At 40.2% G+C, this 17204-nt stretch overlaps 1 protein-coding gene across 15 annotated transcripts in view; it reads left to right on the top strand.

Moving 5' to 3' along the window:
- The window catches only part of SAP130 (Sin3A associated protein 130), an 82521-nt gene extending 73980 nt beyond the window's left edge, over positions 1–8541 (top strand). For 7 of the 15 annotated variants that reach the window (XM_035726508.1, XM_035726506.1, XM_035726511.1 and 4 more), the window contains 4 exons: positions 5786–5889; positions 6370–6462; positions 7014–7127; positions 7606–8541. In XM_035726508.1, coding sequence (XP_035582401.1) covers positions 5786–5889; positions 6370–6462; positions 7014–7127; positions 7606–7764 — 470 coding nt within the window. In that variant the 3' untranslated portion in view covers positions 7765–8541. Of the gene's footprint in view, positions 1–5785; positions 5890–6369; positions 6463–6866; positions 6939–7013; positions 7128–7605 lie in introns of those variants that run through there. The other 8 variants (XM_035726509.1, XM_027589206.2, XM_027589202.2 and 5 more) reach the window with 6 other exon arrangements.
- Positions 8542–17204: the final 8663 nt, after the last annotated feature.

Here is a 17204-nt window from a genome sequence, read left to right on the forward strand (position 1 = left end):
GCGTCTGCCTTTGGCTCAGGTCATGATCCCAGTGTCCTAGGATTGAGCCCCACATCGGGCTCTCCACTCAGCGGGGAGCCTGCTTCTCCCTCTCCCTCCTGCTCTGCCTACTTGTGCTTTCTCTCTTTCTTTCAAATAAATAAAATCTTAAAAAAAAAAAACTCAAACTCAACACCAGAGAACCCCAAATAATCCAATTTAAAAATGGGCAGAAGACATGAAGAGGCATTTCTCAAAAGAAGACATCCAGATGGCCAACAGACACATGAAAAGATGCTCAGCATCACTCATCAGGGAAATGCAAATCCAAACCACAATGAGATACCATCTCACACCTGTCAGAATGGCTGAAATCAAAAACAAGAAACAACAAATGTTGGCAAGGATGTGAAGAAAAAAGAACCCTCACACGCTGTTGATAGAAATGCAAATTGGTGCAGCCATTGTGAAAAACAGTATGGAGGCTTCTTAAAAAACTAAAAATGGAATTACCATATGATCTAGTAATTCCACGACTGGGTATTTACCCAAAGAATTTGAAAACACTAATTTGAGAAGCTGTATGCACCCCTTCGTTTATTTCAGTATTATTTACGATAGCCAAACTATGGAAGCAGGGTCCATTGGCAGGTGAATGGATAAAGAAGATGTGATATATATACACAAGGGAATATTACTCAGCCGTAAACATGAATTAAAATCTTGCCATTTGCAACAACCTGGATGCATCTAGAGGGTATAACGCTAAGTGAAATAAGTCACAGAAAGACAAATACCATATGATTTCACTCGTGGAATTATAAAAACAAGGAAAAAAGGGGGACAAACCAAGAAACAGACTCTTAACTATAGTTAGAGAACAACTGATGAAACTGGTTACCAGAGGGGAGGTGGGTGGGGGCCAGAGGTGAAATAGGTGAACAAGATTAAGAGTGCACTTATTATGATGAGCACTGAGTAATGTATAGAGTTGTTGAATCACTATATGGTACACCTGAAACTAATATGTGCACTGGAAATTTTTTTAAAAAATAGTATATTCCCACATTGGCACTTTACCTCTATGTCTCCTCTCATAACTACATTCTTTTTTTTTTTTTAAGATTTTATTTATTTATTTGAGAGAGAGAGAATGAGAGAGAGCATGAGAGGGAAGAGGGTCAGAGGGAGAAGCAGACTCCCTGCCGAGCAGGGAGCCCGATGTGGGACTCGATCTCGGGACTCCAGGATCATGACCTGAGCAGAAGGCAGTCGCTTAACCGACTGAGCCACCCAGGCGCCCCTTATAACTACATTCTAATCCTGAGATGACTGTGGCACTGGTAGATCATCATACCTTCCTGAGATAAACATCAGACAAATCCAAATAGAATGGCAGCCTGCAAAAGTACTTGACCAGTAGTCTTCAAAACTGTCAAGGTCATCAGAAGCAAGGACCATCTGAGAAACCATCAAGCTAAGAGTTGTCGAAGGAGACATAACAAGTAAAATGTACTGAAGTATTTATTTTCGTTGGGTCCTGGACCATAAAATTTATTTTTTAGAAAATGTTCAACATCACTAGCCATTAAAGAAATTGAAATCGAGGTGTCACTACACACCTATCAAAACAGCTGAAACAAAAATACTGATAATGCTAAATGCTGGTGAGGATGCAGAGAAACTAGATTTCTTGTACGTTCCTTTAAGCACTTTGAACCTGTAGTCACACTGCCTTCTGGCCTCTCTCATTTCTCCTTAAAACAAGTGTTGATGCTCTGAGATCGTTGCATTTCTCATACTTGGAGTTCCTGGACTTTCTTGGATATTTGGGTTATTGTTTTTCAATAAATTGGGGACATAGCCATTTTTTTTCTTTGAATATTTCTTTCTCTCTTCTTTTGGTACTCCCATCACCTGTGTGTTGAAGCTTTTGATAGTGTCTCACATTTCTGTGAGGCCCTGCTTATTTTTCTCATTCTTTTTACTCTCTTCTTCAGCCTGCATAATCTCTATCAGTCTGTCTTCAACTTGACTAATTCTCTTTTGTACCAGTTCCCATCTACTGTTGTGTTCCTCTAAGTAAATTTTTTTAAGTATTTTATTTTACTTTTTAACTCCAGAATTTCCATTTGGTTCCTTTCTTTTTATAATTTCTACCTCTTTATTGATGTTTCTACTTAATTTGACATGATCATCATACCTTTCTTCTTCACTCCTACATCCCTTCCATTCAGTGAATTTCTTTATAGTGGCTGCTTTGAAATCTTTTTCTGGTAAATTTGACATCTGGTCGCTCTTTCTGTTGCCTGCTTTCTCCCCGCCCCCGCTATGTATGGGTCACACTTCTTTTATTTCTTTGCATGCCTCATAATTTTTTGTTGGAAACTAGACAGTCTAGGTAACTCTGGATACTAGTCTTTCCCCACCTCACCCCAGGCTTGTTATTGTTATTTGCTTGTTTATTTGTGTAGTGACTGGTTAGATTATTGTAGTGAAGTCTCATCACCTCCACCACCAGAAGTGTTGAGCCTTCGATGTTGTTCCTTAGGGAGGCATAGCTTCAGGTATGCTGGCAGTCATCCTGGGATGACTGGCACTGGTAGAGCTCTCGCCCACTCTTTCCCTGACCACACCCAGCTGATTAGCCCCGCTAATTCCGTGCTATTTGCTCTACCAGAACACAGTACTGGAATGTGCTCTGGAACACAAATTACATCCCTCTGCAAACTCTTCCAGTCAAATCATAGCTCCTTTCAGAGTAGTTACTGAAGTCATTGTTTGATATTTGTTCTGCCCCCACAAGGACTCCTCGTAGCCATCATACTCTTTGTCTCTCCTACAAACTAGTCAGCCCACAGTCTAGTCTGTATCTTCATTTGATCTACAAATCTCCCGATGGCCTTTCACTACAACCTCCACTGTTCTTAGGAGCACTTTTAGGTTGCAGCTTCATAGTCTGTGGCAAATGGAGTCAGTTCCTTTAGGAAAAGATTAGAAGCTACCTGTTAAATGGGCTGTTTCTCCCCCAGGCAGAATCTGAGCTAGGCCTCTGGAGGTGGGGTGAGGATAATGGCAGCCTTCTCTTTAAGTAACACCCTACTCTAGGAGGTGAGCATCAAGTGGAGGGGAAGAGGAGTGAGCAGCATGGGGTCCTCTTGGCTTCCCTCTCCTAGCATAAAACCATCCCTTCACAAAGTTTTACAGTGTTCTCCGCACACCTTGCCCTAAGGTACAGTCTCCATTCTAGACTAGGGATTGAACAGAAGAGAGCCCCTGCATCTCAGTTGTACTCACCTAGGACTTAGCCTGAGTAGCAGGGAGCAGGCTGGGAAATGCTGATGACCTGCTCCTCCTGGGAAGATAGCCTTCCACTTGGCAGCTGGAGGAGAGGGAACCCCATGTTCTGGGCTGCAGCAGTCTGCGTGGAGATCCACCTCACTGAGCTGGGAGAGGAAAAGAGGGAGTGGTCTTGGTTCAGATACCATGGACTCACTGTTCTTACCACAGATTTGCTTGAATAGATACTGCATGAATAGATTTTCTATTTCCCCTTAGGAGCCTTTCCATAGGTCTAAATAGTTATTTTTAAAATTTTCACCAGTTTCACTGGAGAGCAGGTGAGCAGAGCGCTGTCATGCCACAGGTCAGTTGTCTCTCGTACTTCGCTGAGCTAGCTGCTCTGGAAAACAGTTTGGCAGTTTCATAAAAACTAGAACATATACTTACCGTATGACCTAACAGTTATACTCCTGGGCATTTATCCCAGAAAAATCAAAACCTGTGTCCCCACAAAAATCTGTACACAGCTGTTCATAGAAACTTTTTTTGGAATAGGCAGAAACTGGAACATACTTATTGGCCATTTGTATGTCTTTTTTGGAGAAATATCTGTTCAGATCCTTTGCCCATTTTAATTGGTTTCTTTTTACTATTGAGCTATAGGAATTTTTCATTTGTTCTACATACAAGTCTCTTATCAGATATATCCTTGTTCCATCTTTGCAACATTTTCTGAATCTATCATGTCAAACTAAAGAGTTTTTTTAAATGTTTAAAATGAAATGCACAAGTACATCTGAAACTGGTAAAATCTGAATAGTCAGACTGCATCATCATCATGGTTGTGGTATTGTGCTGTAGTTTTACAAGATGCTGCCATTGGCGGAAGTCAGGTAAAGAGTACTTAGGATTGGGGCACCTGGGTGGCTCAGATGGTTAAGCATCTGCCTTCAGCTCAGGTCATGATCCCAGGGTCCTGGGATTGAGCCCTACGTCCGGCTCCTGGCTCAGCAGGGAGCCTGCTTCTCCCTCTGCCTCTCCCCCTGCTCGTGCTCTCTCTCTCTCTGTATCTCTGTGTCTCGAATGAATAAATAAAATCTTTTTAAAAGGGGGGGGGTACTTAGGATCTCTGTGTTCTTTCCTACAACTAACTGCAAATGAATTTCCAATTACCTCAGAAGTTTAAAAAATTCTTCAAATCATATGCATGCTAATATTTGCCTACTGGAAGGGGTTGGGTTTTTTTTAATTGAACTTCTTAGAGCAGTTTTAGTTTCACAACAAAATTGAATAGAAGGTACAGGGATTTTGCATGTACCCCCAGTCCCCACACATGCATACCTGTCAACACCCCACCACAGTGGTACATTTGGTACATTTGATGAACCTACACTAGCACATCATTATCACCAAAGTTCATCACTTACATTAGTGCTCAATCTTGGTGTTCTACATTCTGTGTGTTTTGACAAATATATAGTCTTTTCAAGAATAAATTTTTAAATAAAGTAAAATTTTAAAAATATTTTAAAATATGGTGCCTGGGTGGCTCAGTTGGTTAAGCGACTGCCTTCGGCTCAGGTCATGATCCTGGGGTCCCGGGATTGAGTCCCGCATCGGGCTCCCCGCTCAGCGGGGAGTCTGTTTCTCCCTCTGACCCTCCCCCCTCTCATGCTCTCTATCTCATTCTCTCTCAAATAAATAAAATCTTTAAAAAAATTTTTAAATAATTTTAATTATTTAAATTTTTAATTAATGTATAAATACATTTTTTTAAGATTTTATTTATTTATTAGAGAGAGGGCACAAGCAGGGGGAGCAGGAAACTTCCCAAGGAGCAGGGAGCCCGACACGGGGCTCCATCCCAGGATCCTGGGATCATGACCTTAGCCGAAGGGAGACATTTAACTGACTGAGCCACCCAAGGTGCCCCTATAAATACATTTTAAGTTGTAGTTAAACAGTAGTTAAAACTTCAGATACACAGCTCAACTCACCTTTGACAAGTACCCTTAAATCCTACTTTCCCTCTCCCCAATCCAAATAATACATTTCATATTTATTTTACTACAGTTCTGGTTACTGGACTTTTCTATCCAAATGTGAAATTCTATTCAAATTTGATTCTTTCATTTCTCTAAGATCTAGATAACACCAAAAAGCTTCTAAAACTTCATGCCCAATTCTCTGCATGCTTGCAAACATCACACATGAGCAAGGCTCCAAACCACCAGAGACCATTTCCTTCCTTTAAGAGATTAGAATATTAATTTGCTCTCTTTCAAACTCACTAGATTAGCAGAGTAAGTCTTTACAGCATTCTTTTGGGGTGAACAAAAGGAGAAACTTTTATTCATGTTGTGACCTCTGTTCCTAATAACTTAAATGCAAAGGAATTATTTAAAGATACTTAAGTAAAGAAATTCTTGATAAAATAGTAGTGTGTCAGTAGCTTGAACCCAAATTATTTTTGCTTTATAAAAATTGAAATATACTTTTTATTTTTATTTTTTTATGGTTCCAGAAGAGAAGAAAGCTATGCTGCAGGAAATAGCTAACCAGAAAGGGGTATCCTGTCGTGCTCAAGGCTGGAAAGTTCACCTCTGTGCTGCTCAGTTGCTACAGCTGGTGGGTAAAGTTCTAGTAGTTGTTACGTCCTGCTGAAGAGAGGAACAGATGCTGGAGGCATCTGAGTTCATAGAGTGTTTCCTTTTGAGTAATTCTGAAGCATTCCCAATTAGCATGGGTCATACAGAATTTTTATGTATAATATATAATATAGTATTGTAATTACTATATTTATCCCATAGATATAATTCGAACATATCTTAGTCTGGTACCAAGAACCAAAACACATTGAACAACTGTGTATAAGACCTACAGTTAAGGTTCCATATTTTGTGTTGCTGTGAATCTGAAACAGCTTCAAATGGCCTAACTGTAAGTCCTTGCTCCCCACAATGCTCGTTATCAGAGGGACCAGGCTCAACTCCCACTTCTTCCTGATTAGTGGGCTTTAGTTCCCTGCCAGTTTGCGATATTGTTTAAATAAACTGTCACAGTCCCCATGGTAACCAGGGAACACCTCTCCCTCTCGATACTACAAAGCCTGCCTCCTACAGCCCCTGCTTGTTCACTCTGTTCCTGAGTGCAGCCCCTGCGTGGCCCTGCGTGGTGTGTGGTGTCCTCCTCCCCTGGGCTGTGAGTATATTGACTAGTAAACTGCTATTGATCTCCTGTGTCCAGTGTTGGCGGGTGTTACTTGTCCGTCTCCATAACCCTAGGGCGGGAATCCTTCCTTCACCAAGGAGGTGAAGGGAGGGGGGCAATGAAAACAACAACCTCATGAAGTTTTCCCATCTTTGGAGTAGCTGTGATCTGAAGAACAATGCCTGTTATGAGTATCTTAAAAAAAAAGTAGTGCCATGGCTACTTTTTGTTATTTAGTAAAGCATGTTTCCTTTAGACTGAAACCTTTAGACTGTTTTTTTAGAGCAGTTGTGAATTCAGGGCAGTATTTAAAAGTTATCCTTGAAGATGGGCCCTAAATTATGACAGATTGTCCTATTAATCGTTGTTGATCAATTTCCCTTGCTGTACATTAGTGCCCTAGTCCTCGGGAGAAAGGATTCTATCACCCAAACAGCTCTCATCCCAGTTTACAGAAGTGATTCAAGGTGGGTGCATTTGCCTGAGGTTACCAAGGAAAAGTATCTCTGAGGCCATGATGCCCTACCTCTTGTGTGTTGCAGACAAATCTAGAACATGATGTTTATGAAAGACTCACCAACCTACAGGAAGGGATTATCCCAAAGAAAAAAGCGGCAACTGATGATGATCTACACCGAATAAATGAACTGATACAGGTTTGACATAGCCCTTTCCCTCTGATCATCCAGTTTATGGGGTTGTCACTAGACAGTCTTACTTCTCCCATTTCCTTCCCTCTTTCACTAATATCTTTAGTAAAAACCTACTATTTGGGGCGCATGGGTGGCTCATTGGTTGAGCGTCCAATTCTTGGTTTCAGTTCAGGTTACAGTCTCATGGGTCATGGGATCAGTCCCCACATTGGGCTCCGTGCTCGGCAGGAAGTCTGCTTAAGACTCTCTCCCTCCCCCTCTGCTCCTCCTACCACCCTACCCCCGCTCGCACGCGCTCTCTTTCAAATAAATTAATCTTAAAAAAAGAGAAACCTATTTACTTTAGCATGCATTACCAAGAAAGACTAAAACATTTTTTCTACGTGGAAGCCTCAAAATGACCTCAGTCCATAGGTGAAAAGTTATTTGAAAGCCTGGTAGTCTCCCGATTACTGATTGGTGATGATGTCTTCTGTTGCAGGGAAACATGCAGCGGTGTAAACTTGTGATGGACCAGATCAGTGAGGCCAGAGACTCCATGCTTAAGGTTTTAGATCATAAAGATCGTGTCCTGAAGCTTCTAAACAAGAACGGGACTGTCAAGAAGGTGTCAAAATTGAAGCGAAAGGAAAAAGTCTAGACCCAGAAGAATCAGGACTTTGGAAACAGAATTTATGAAGAATGATGGTGGGGTGGGGGGAGGGTTTTGGTTATTTTCAAAGTGGAACATTGAAATAAAGGAAGTGTTCCTTAATTCACACAAGAAAGCAGAGGGACCCATGGTACCCAGTGGCACAAACGGATCAGAGCTATTCTGATGCAGTGAACTCCATTCTCTCTTTTAGGCGTATCCCTCTTAAACTCGCTGTGTCATAAATGACTCCTGATGCATCAGTGTCTGCCAGTTAGAATCAGTGACACAAATGAATGGCTAGCAGTTTTCAGCCTTCTGGTTTATAAACTGTATTTATCTGGTGGACTCCTGCAGGACCCATACTGAGCCTGGACTGAAAGTATCCACTTGGACCATCTGTTATTGCTCTACACTGAAAATCAAACCTCTTCCCCTCATCCCAGCCGGGTCTTACTCTGTCTGACCTTCAGATGCCTGAGCCGGCCTTTTACAGCAGTGCCATGGCACCAAGAGACTTGCCACATCTCACACTCTAAAGGGTTTGAACTATTAATTCTTGTCCTTTTTTTAAAGAACCATTTCAAGGTGAAATTGTTAAAGTGTCTGTCCCGCGTGTGTCAGAGTTGGGTTTTTGTGGAGGTTCAGAGCAGGCAACATCTGAAGTTGCTCTGAGATCCTTGTTCTGAAGTACATTCTTGGTTATTTGTACTTCTGTAGCTGGTGTGATGCTGTTAATTGTATGTACCGCACATCTCCAAATGTTAATAAAGGACTCAAAGAGGTTTTTGTACATGAGCAGTTTGCATCTTTTTATAAAGTAAATCAGTGCCGTGCTGATCACCACGTGAGTGTGTGTCCTGTAATTTCTTACACAATGTTGAGAGTCTACTCTACTAGAGTTTTGTTATTCCACATAAATGGGTTCCACCTATTCTGGTATTTTGAAGATGTCACCATGGTAAAGTCTGTTGGCTCTTGGTTATCTTAAATACAAGACTATATTTTGTCCCATTGCAGGTATAAATTTGTCAAATTACAGAACAATTAGGAGTGGGGGTGGAACTGGCACGGAGGGTGTATTTTCTTCACAAGATTGCTCTTGCTTCCTCTGAGCCGCCTGAATGGTATGGTAGCTAGGCTTGCTTCCTTTGAATACAAGCAGGCATCTCTGTCCCTTCTAGCTGGAAATTCTCTTTCCTGAGGACCTGGGTTGCCAGCATGGGCCTGGAGCTCTCCCCTTTGCCCTGACCTGAATAGATTTAAGACGGAGTCTGTGCCAGTTCTGACCAGGGCTTTGGGACCAACGCTCTGGCTCACCTACAACAGGCTTCCTCCAGTTGAAATGGTAAGCTGTCATCTGGTATAGCACTGGAGAAGAGGCAAAGTGGGCTGGTTAGGCCACATAGGCTTGTGTAGCCTAGGCTAAGAAGTCCTCAGAATAATTGCCAATGCTTCATGGAACCAACTTTAAAAGGTAGTATTGGCTGTTTGCTAGACACCAGTATAGTTTGCTAGACTGTGCTAGAAGAACATTCCTTTGCCTCAGTTTCTCCTGTGCACATACTGCCCCAGTGATCTCATGTGGTGTGCTAGCTATGATTCAGGTACTTGGGATCCTACATTACAGACCTGTTCTCTCCAAAAGTATTGTCACCACAATTTGAACAAAACTTAGACAACTCATCAAAGGAAGCTTGTCAGTGCAGGTTGGAACAATGGCGTTTTCAGTATTTCCTTGCTTTATACAGTCAGAAGTTGGGAGAGTCTTGTCTGTATACTATGTTGTTTAAAAACAGCTTTATTGAGGACTAACCTACAATAAACTAAATATCTCGAAGTATACAATTTGATAAGATTTGACGTACATGCATGCCCTTTTCACCATCACCATGGTCAAGGTCGTGAACATTGCCATCAGAACCAAGTTTCTCCTGGTGCCTCTGATTTCTTCGTTCTCGTCCCTACCTGCCCCCCATCTTCAGACAAACATTGGTCTGCTTTCTGTCGCTAGATTAGTTTGCATTTTTTGGAATTGTATATGAGTGAAGTCATACAATGTATTCTTTGAGAGAGGGAATGTGCTTTCTTTTACTCAGCATAATGGAAATTTATCCTAAGATTTATCCGTTTCTAGAGTTCATTGCTTTTTGTTGCTGAGTACCAAGCTCTCCACCACATGGATGTTCCACAAGTTGTTTATCCGTTCACCTGTAGAAAGACATTCAGGCTGTTAGCAGGTTTGGGTTATTACAGATACAACTCTTTTGTATGTTTATGTTCTTTATATGGACATGTATTTGTACATAACTTTTTAATTGCTGATATTATATTGTGCTTTCCAGTGATTTATAAACAGGAGATAGTCCAGAGACCAACTGACTTTTGGTCCAGAAAGTATCACTCATAAACTTAAAGATTAGAAAGAATTGGAAATATATTTGAGGTAAGACTTGGATTTGGCTTCTTTTCTCTACAGTGGAAAATCAAAGAAACATTAACCCATCTGCTTTGTCTAGAAAATCATTTTTTTTTTAAAACCTGGATATTTCAAAACTTCATTAAATAGGGAAATACCTTATAGTATTTTCATTTTCAGTGATTTTATCACAGTAATAATATAGAATTACAATTTTAGAGTTTAAAAGTTAAAGATTATACAGTTCAACAAATCTGAAAAAATGGACACCTTTGAAAGGATGTATTTTTTTGTACTTTGTAAATTACAGTACAAATATAGAAAACTACATGGAAAAAATGTATAGCTTCATCAATTTTTAAAAGAACAACTTTGAAATTACCACCCAGGGTAAAAAATAGAACTTTGTTAAACAATCACCTCAGAAGCCCCACAACTGCTCCATCCCAATCACAACTCTTACCTTCCCCCAAATAGCCACTATCTTGACTTTCTCTTTCAAATAACCAGTTTTATTGTGATACAATTATGTAGAGCAAAATACCCAAATCTTAATAGCTTTATGCTTTTTGACAAATACATACACCTTTAGCTGACATCCAAATAAAGATATATGTAACATTACCATAACCCTAGAAAGAGTGCTCCTTTGTAGTCAACACCCCTCCGCCCCCTACCAAGGTAAACACTGATCTGTCCATTAATCACAGATTAGTTTTGTCTGTTCTTGAACTTCATATAAATGGAATCATAGAGTACATACTTATTTGTGACTTAATTTGAGATTCATCCATTTGTTGTATGTATCATAAATTGTTCCCTTTAGTAAAAGGAGTAGTTGAGTGGTAGTCTACTGTGTGAATGTGCAAGTTTATTCATTTCCCTATTGACATCTTGCTTGCTTCTGGTTTTTGACCATTGTGAATAAAGCTGCTATAAACATTTGCATGCAGATTTTATGTGGAAATAAATTTTCGAATCTGTTGTATAAAAACCAAGGAATGTGATTGCTGGCACATAAGGTAAAATTATGTTTAGTTTTGTAAGAAACTTCCAAACTGGGGCCCCTGGGTGGCCCAGTCGGTTAAGCGACTGCCTTCGGCTCAGGTCATGGTCCCAGGGTCCTGGGATCCAGTCCTGCATCAGGCTCTCTGCTCAGCAGTATTTCTCCCTCTCCCTCTGCTTAGGCTCCCCCCCTGTTTGTCTTCTCTCTCTGTCAAATAAATAAAATCTTTAAAAATAAAACACTACCGGGCGCCTGGGTGGCTCAGTTGGTTAAGCGACTGCCTTCAGCTCAGGTCATGGTCCTGGAGTCCCGGGATCGAGTCCCGCATCGGGCTCCCTGCTCAGCAAGGAGTCTGCTTCTCCCTCTGACCCTCTTCCCTCTCGTGCTATCTCTCATGCTCTCTCTCAAATAAATAAATAAAATCTTAAAAAAAAAAACACTACCAAAAAAACTTCCAAACTCTTCCAAAGTGGCTGTACCATTTTATATTCCCACCAACAATGAATGACAGTTCTTGTTGCTCCACATGCTCTCCACAGTTTAGTTCACATTCTGGATTTTAGCCATTCTAATAGGTAGGTAGTGGTATCTCGCTTTTATTTGCAGTTCCCTAATGACATGACGCTGAGCACTTTTCATATGCTCATATGACATCTTTACATCATTTTTGGTAAGGTGTCTATTCAGATCTTTGCTCATATGTTAATTAGGTTGTTTTCTGATTGAGGTTTTTGGCCTTTTTTAAGATTTTATTTAAGAGAGAGCACGAGCATGGGGAGGGGCAGAGGGAGAGGGAGAAGCAGGGGGCCCAATGCGGACTCGATCCCAGGACCCTGGGATCACAACCCGAGCTGAAACCAGATCTGCTTAACAGACTGAGCCACCCAGGCACCCTTCTGATTGAGTTTTAAGAGTTCTTGGTATATTTAGAATACCAGTCCTTTTTCAGAAAGATAGGCATTTTGCAAATGCTTTCTTGCTGTCTGCAGCATATCTTTCCATTTACTTAATAGTGCCTTTTGAAGAGCAGAAGTTTTCAATTTTAATAAAGTACAACATCAATATCTTTTTTTGTGTGGATTGTGCTTTTGGATTATATCTAAAGACTCATCGCCAAACCCAACATCATCTAAATTTTCTTCTGTTTTGTTATAGAAGTTTTTTGTGTTTTACATTTAGGTCTGTGATTGGTTTTTAGATAATTTTTGTGACAGTGGTAAGGTCTGTGTACGTGTGTGTGTGTGTGTGTGTGTGTGTGTGTGTATTTCCAATTATTCCAGCACCATTTGTTGAAAAGACTACCTCTATTAAGTTACCTTTGCTTCATTTGTCAAAGATGAGTTAACTCTATTTGTGTGGCATTATGTCTGGGCTCTCTCTCCTGTTCTGTTGATATACTTGTTTATTCTTTCACCACTATCCCTCAGTTTCAATCACTAGCTTTACAGGAAGTCTTGAAGCTGAGCAGTATGGGTTCTCCAACTTTGTTCTTCACTGTTGTGTTAGTTATACTCTTCATATAAATTTTAGAATCTGTTAATAGCTATGAAAAACCCTGCTAGAATTTGGATTAGGATTACATAGAATCTGTAGTAAAATGGGAAAGAATTGACTTAATAATGTTGAGTGTTCGAGTCCATAAATATGGATACCTCCATTTATTTAGGTGTTTTATTTTTTCAAAAGTTTTGTAATTTTCCTCATATACATCTTGTACATATTTCATTAGATTTAAACCTAAGTATTTCATTTTGTGTGTATGCTATTGTAAATGGTACTGTGTGGGATGCCTGGGTGGCTCAGTCGTTAAGCGTCTGCCTTCGGCTCAGGTCATGATCTCAGGGTCCTGGGATCAAGTCCTGTATCAGGCTCCCGATCAGCAGGGAGCCTGCTTCTCCCTCTGTCTGCCCCTCCCCCTGCTTGTGTGTTCTCTCTCTGACAAATAAATAAAATCTTTTAAAAATAAATAAAATAAGTGGTACTGTGTTTTTAATTTCAAATTCTAATTGTTCACTGGTAGTGTATAGGAAAGCAGGCAAAATTTATATACTATTAACCTTATATGCTGTGATGTGTTAAAAAGTGTTAAAAAGACTATTATTTCACTATGGAATTGTCCTGGAAATTTGTCAAAGATATATATATATATATCTGATATATAACTAATATGTGAAGAATTACTTCTGAACTCTAATTTTTTTATAAGATTTTTATTTTGGGGGTAACTGGGTGGCTCAGTCATTGAGCGTCTGCCATCGGCTCAGGTCATGATCCCAGGGTCCTGGGATCGAGCCCCACATCGGGCTCCCTGCTCTGCCGGAAGCCTTCTTCTCCCTCTCCCACTCCCCCTGCTTGTGTTCCCTCTCTCTGTCAAATAAATAAAATTTTTAAAAAATTTTTATTTTTAACTTATCTTTACACCCAACGTGGGGCTTGAACTTATAACCCCAAGATCAAGAGTTGCATGCTGTACTGACTGAGCCAGCCAGAAGCCTCTGAATTCTCAATTCTATTCCATTGATCTATATGTCTAAACTTAGGCCACACTGTCTTGTCTCACCTAAACTTTTTAGTAAGTTTTGAATTTGGAAAATATGAGTTCTCTTTTGTTACTCTTTTTCAAGATTGTTCTGGCTGTCCTGGGTCCTTTGAATTTCCAGGTCAATGTTAAGATGCCTGTCAGTTTCTGCAAATAAGTCATCTGGGATTTTGATAGGTATTATGTTGAATCTATATAATTTTGAGAAATTTTGCCACCTTAATATTAAATTTTCTGAAAAAAAATAAATTTTCTGATCTGTGAACATGGACGTCTTTCCATTTATTTAGTTCTTTTTTTTTAAGATTTTATTTATTTATTTGACAGAGACATAGCAAGAGAGGGAACACAAGCAGGGGGAGTGGGAGAAGGAGAAGCAGGCTTCCCGCAGAGCAGGGAGCCCAATGCGGGGCTCGATCCCAGGACCCTGGGATCATGACCTGAGCCGAAAGCAGACGCTTAACGACTGAGCCACCCAGGCGCCTCTCCATTTATTTGGTTCTAATTTAATTTCTTTCAACAGTGTTCTATAGTATTCAAAGTTTTTCATTTGTTAAACTCAGATACAACTTTTAAAAAAATGTTTTTAAAGATTTTATTTATTTGAGAAAGAGCATGAGCAGTGGGGAGGGGCAAAGGGAGAAGCCGACTCCCCAGTGAGCAGAGATCCCGATGTGGGGCTGGATCCCAGGACCCCAGGATCATGACCTGAGCTGAAGGTAAACGCTTAGCTGACTGAGCCACCCAGGCACCCTAAATGTAGTTTTTATTTATTTGGAAACAACTTGACTGAAATATAATTCACATACCATAAGTTTGACCCATTTAAAGTATACAATTCAGTGGTTGTTGTTTTTTTTTAATATTTTATTTATTTATTCATGAGAGTCAGAGAGAGAGGCAGAGGCAGAGGCAGATGGAGAAGCAGGCTCCCCGCCTAGCAGGGAGCCCGATGCGGGACTCGATCCCAGGACCCTGGGATCATGACCTGAGCCGAAGGCAGACGCTGAGCCACCCATCTGAGCCACCCAGGCGCCCCCAGTGGTTTTTTATATGTTACATTATCTCTTAGTTACAGTAAATATATAAACATAAAAGTTGCCACTTTAGGGGCGCCTGGGTGGCTCAGTCGTTAAGCGTCTGCCTCCGGCCCAGGTCATGATCCCAGGGTCCTGGGATCGAGCCCCGCATCCGGCTCCCTGCTCAGCGGGAAGCCTGCTTCTCCCTCTCCCACTCCCCCTGCTTGTGTTCCCTCTCTCGCTGTGTCTCTCTCTGTCAAAAAATAAATAAAATCTTAAAAAAAAAAAAAAAGAAAAGGGTCACATGCTCTGCCGACCAAGCCAGGCAGGCAGCCCTCGAGAAAATATCTTTAAAAAAAAAAAAAAAAAGTTGCCACTTTAACCATTTTGAATATACAATTCAGTGGCATAAATTACATTAACAGTATATAAACACCACCATCTGTTTCCAAAATGTTTTCATTACCCCTTTGTAACCATTAAGCAATAACTCCTCATTCCCCCTGCCCCAACCCCTGGTGGTCTCTAAACTGTTTCTCTCTAAGGATTTGCCTATTTTAGGTACCTCATGTAAATGGATTCATACAATATTTGTCCTTTGTGTGTGGATTATTTCACTTAGCATAAGCTTTTCAGGGTTCAGTGAGGTGGTAGCATGCATCAAAATTTCATTTCTTTTTATGTCTGAGTAATATTCTGTTATATGTATCTATCACATTTTATCCATTTACCTGCTGATGGATACTTGGATTTTTTCCACCTTTTGGATTGCAAATAATGTTTTAATGAACATTGGCATACCAGTATCTGTTCAAGTACCTTACTTCATTTTGGATATATAGTAGGAGTGGGCTTTCTGAATCATATGATAATTCTGTGTTTAGCTTTCTGAGAACCACCAAACTATTTTCCATAGCAACTATACCATTTTACATTGCTAGGTATTTTATTCTTTTGATGCTATTGTAAATGGAATTTTGCTTTTTTTTAAGATTTATTAATTTATTTTAGAGAGAGAGAGTGCATGCTCATGCGAGTGGAGGAAGGGGCAGCGTCTGGAGGAGAGACTCTCAAAGAAACTCCCTGCTGAGCACAGAGCCTATGACCCTGAGATCATAACCTGCGCCCAAATCAAGAGTCAGACACTCAACTGACTGAGTCACCCAAGCACCCTGGAGTTGTTTTCTAAATTTGCATTTGACTTGTTCATTGCCAGGGCACAGAAATACAAGTGATTTCTGTGTGTTGATTTTGTATGCTGCAGGTTTGCTGAATTCATTTATTAGCTCCAACAGTTTTTTGTGGAATCATGAAGTTTTTCTACATGTAAAGCCATGTCATCTATGTACAGAGATAACTTTACTTCTTCCTTTCCAATTTGGATGCCTTCTATTTCTCTTACTTTATTGCTTTGGTTTTGAACCTCCAGAACTATGTTGAATAAAAGTGGTGAAACCTGGCACTTGCTTTATTCCTGACCTTTGAGGGAAAGCTTTCAGTCTTTCATCAGTGAGTATGATGTTAACTGCTGGATTTTCATACAGGGTTTTTGTCATGTTGAAGAATTTCCCTACTATTCCAGGATTATTGAGTGTTTTTCTATATTTTATCAAATGCTTTTTCTGCATCAAGAAGATTGTTGCTTTTATTCCATTCATTAATGTAATTTACTGCATTGATTATTTTTTAATATGTCACACCATCCTTGCATTTTAGGAACAAATTCCACTTGATCATGGGATGGCCTTTTTGTGTGCTGCTGAATTTGATTTGCTAGTATTTTCTTGAGTATTTGCATCTATATTCATAGAGAATTTTTGTCTGTAGTTTCTTGTAGTGCCTTTGTAGAGTTTTGGTATCAGGGTAATGCTGGCCTCATAGAGTAAGTTTGGAAGTATTCCCTCCTCTTTAGTTTGTTTAGTTTGCAAATAAGTGGTAATGATTCTTATGTCAACATTCAGCAGAATTCACCACTGAAGCCACCTGGTTCTAGGATTTTCTTTGTTGTGAGATTTTTCATCACTAATTCAATCTCACCACTTACAGGTATCTTAGTTCACCCTGCTGTACCAGAATACTACGGAATAAACATTTATTTCTCACAGTTCTGGAGGCTGAGGAGTACAATCAAGGGGCTAGCATATCTGATGTCTGGTGAGACCACTCTTTCTTGTTTGCAGATGACAGTCTTCTTGTTGTATCCTCACATGGGGGAGAACAGAGAGAGAGAGAGGACACAAGCTCTCTGGTGTCTCATCTTGTAAGGACACTAATCTTGTTCAGGAGGTTCACCTTAATGACCTAATCACCTCCCAAAGGTCCCACCTCCTATTATAATCACATTAAGGGCTAGGATTTTAACATATGAATTTTGAGGGGACAGAAACATCAAGTCTATAGCGTAAGTCTATTAGGAGTTTCTATTTATGTGCAAATATTTGGTTAATTACTCCTACTTGAAGGTCC

Source organism: Zalophus californianus, chromosome 3 (genome assembly GCF_009762305.2).
Source record: "Zalophus californianus isolate mZalCal1 chromosome 3, mZalCal1.pri.v2, whole genome shotgun sequence".
NCBI lineage: Eukaryota > Metazoa > Chordata > Mammalia > Carnivora > Otariidae > Zalophus > Zalophus californianus.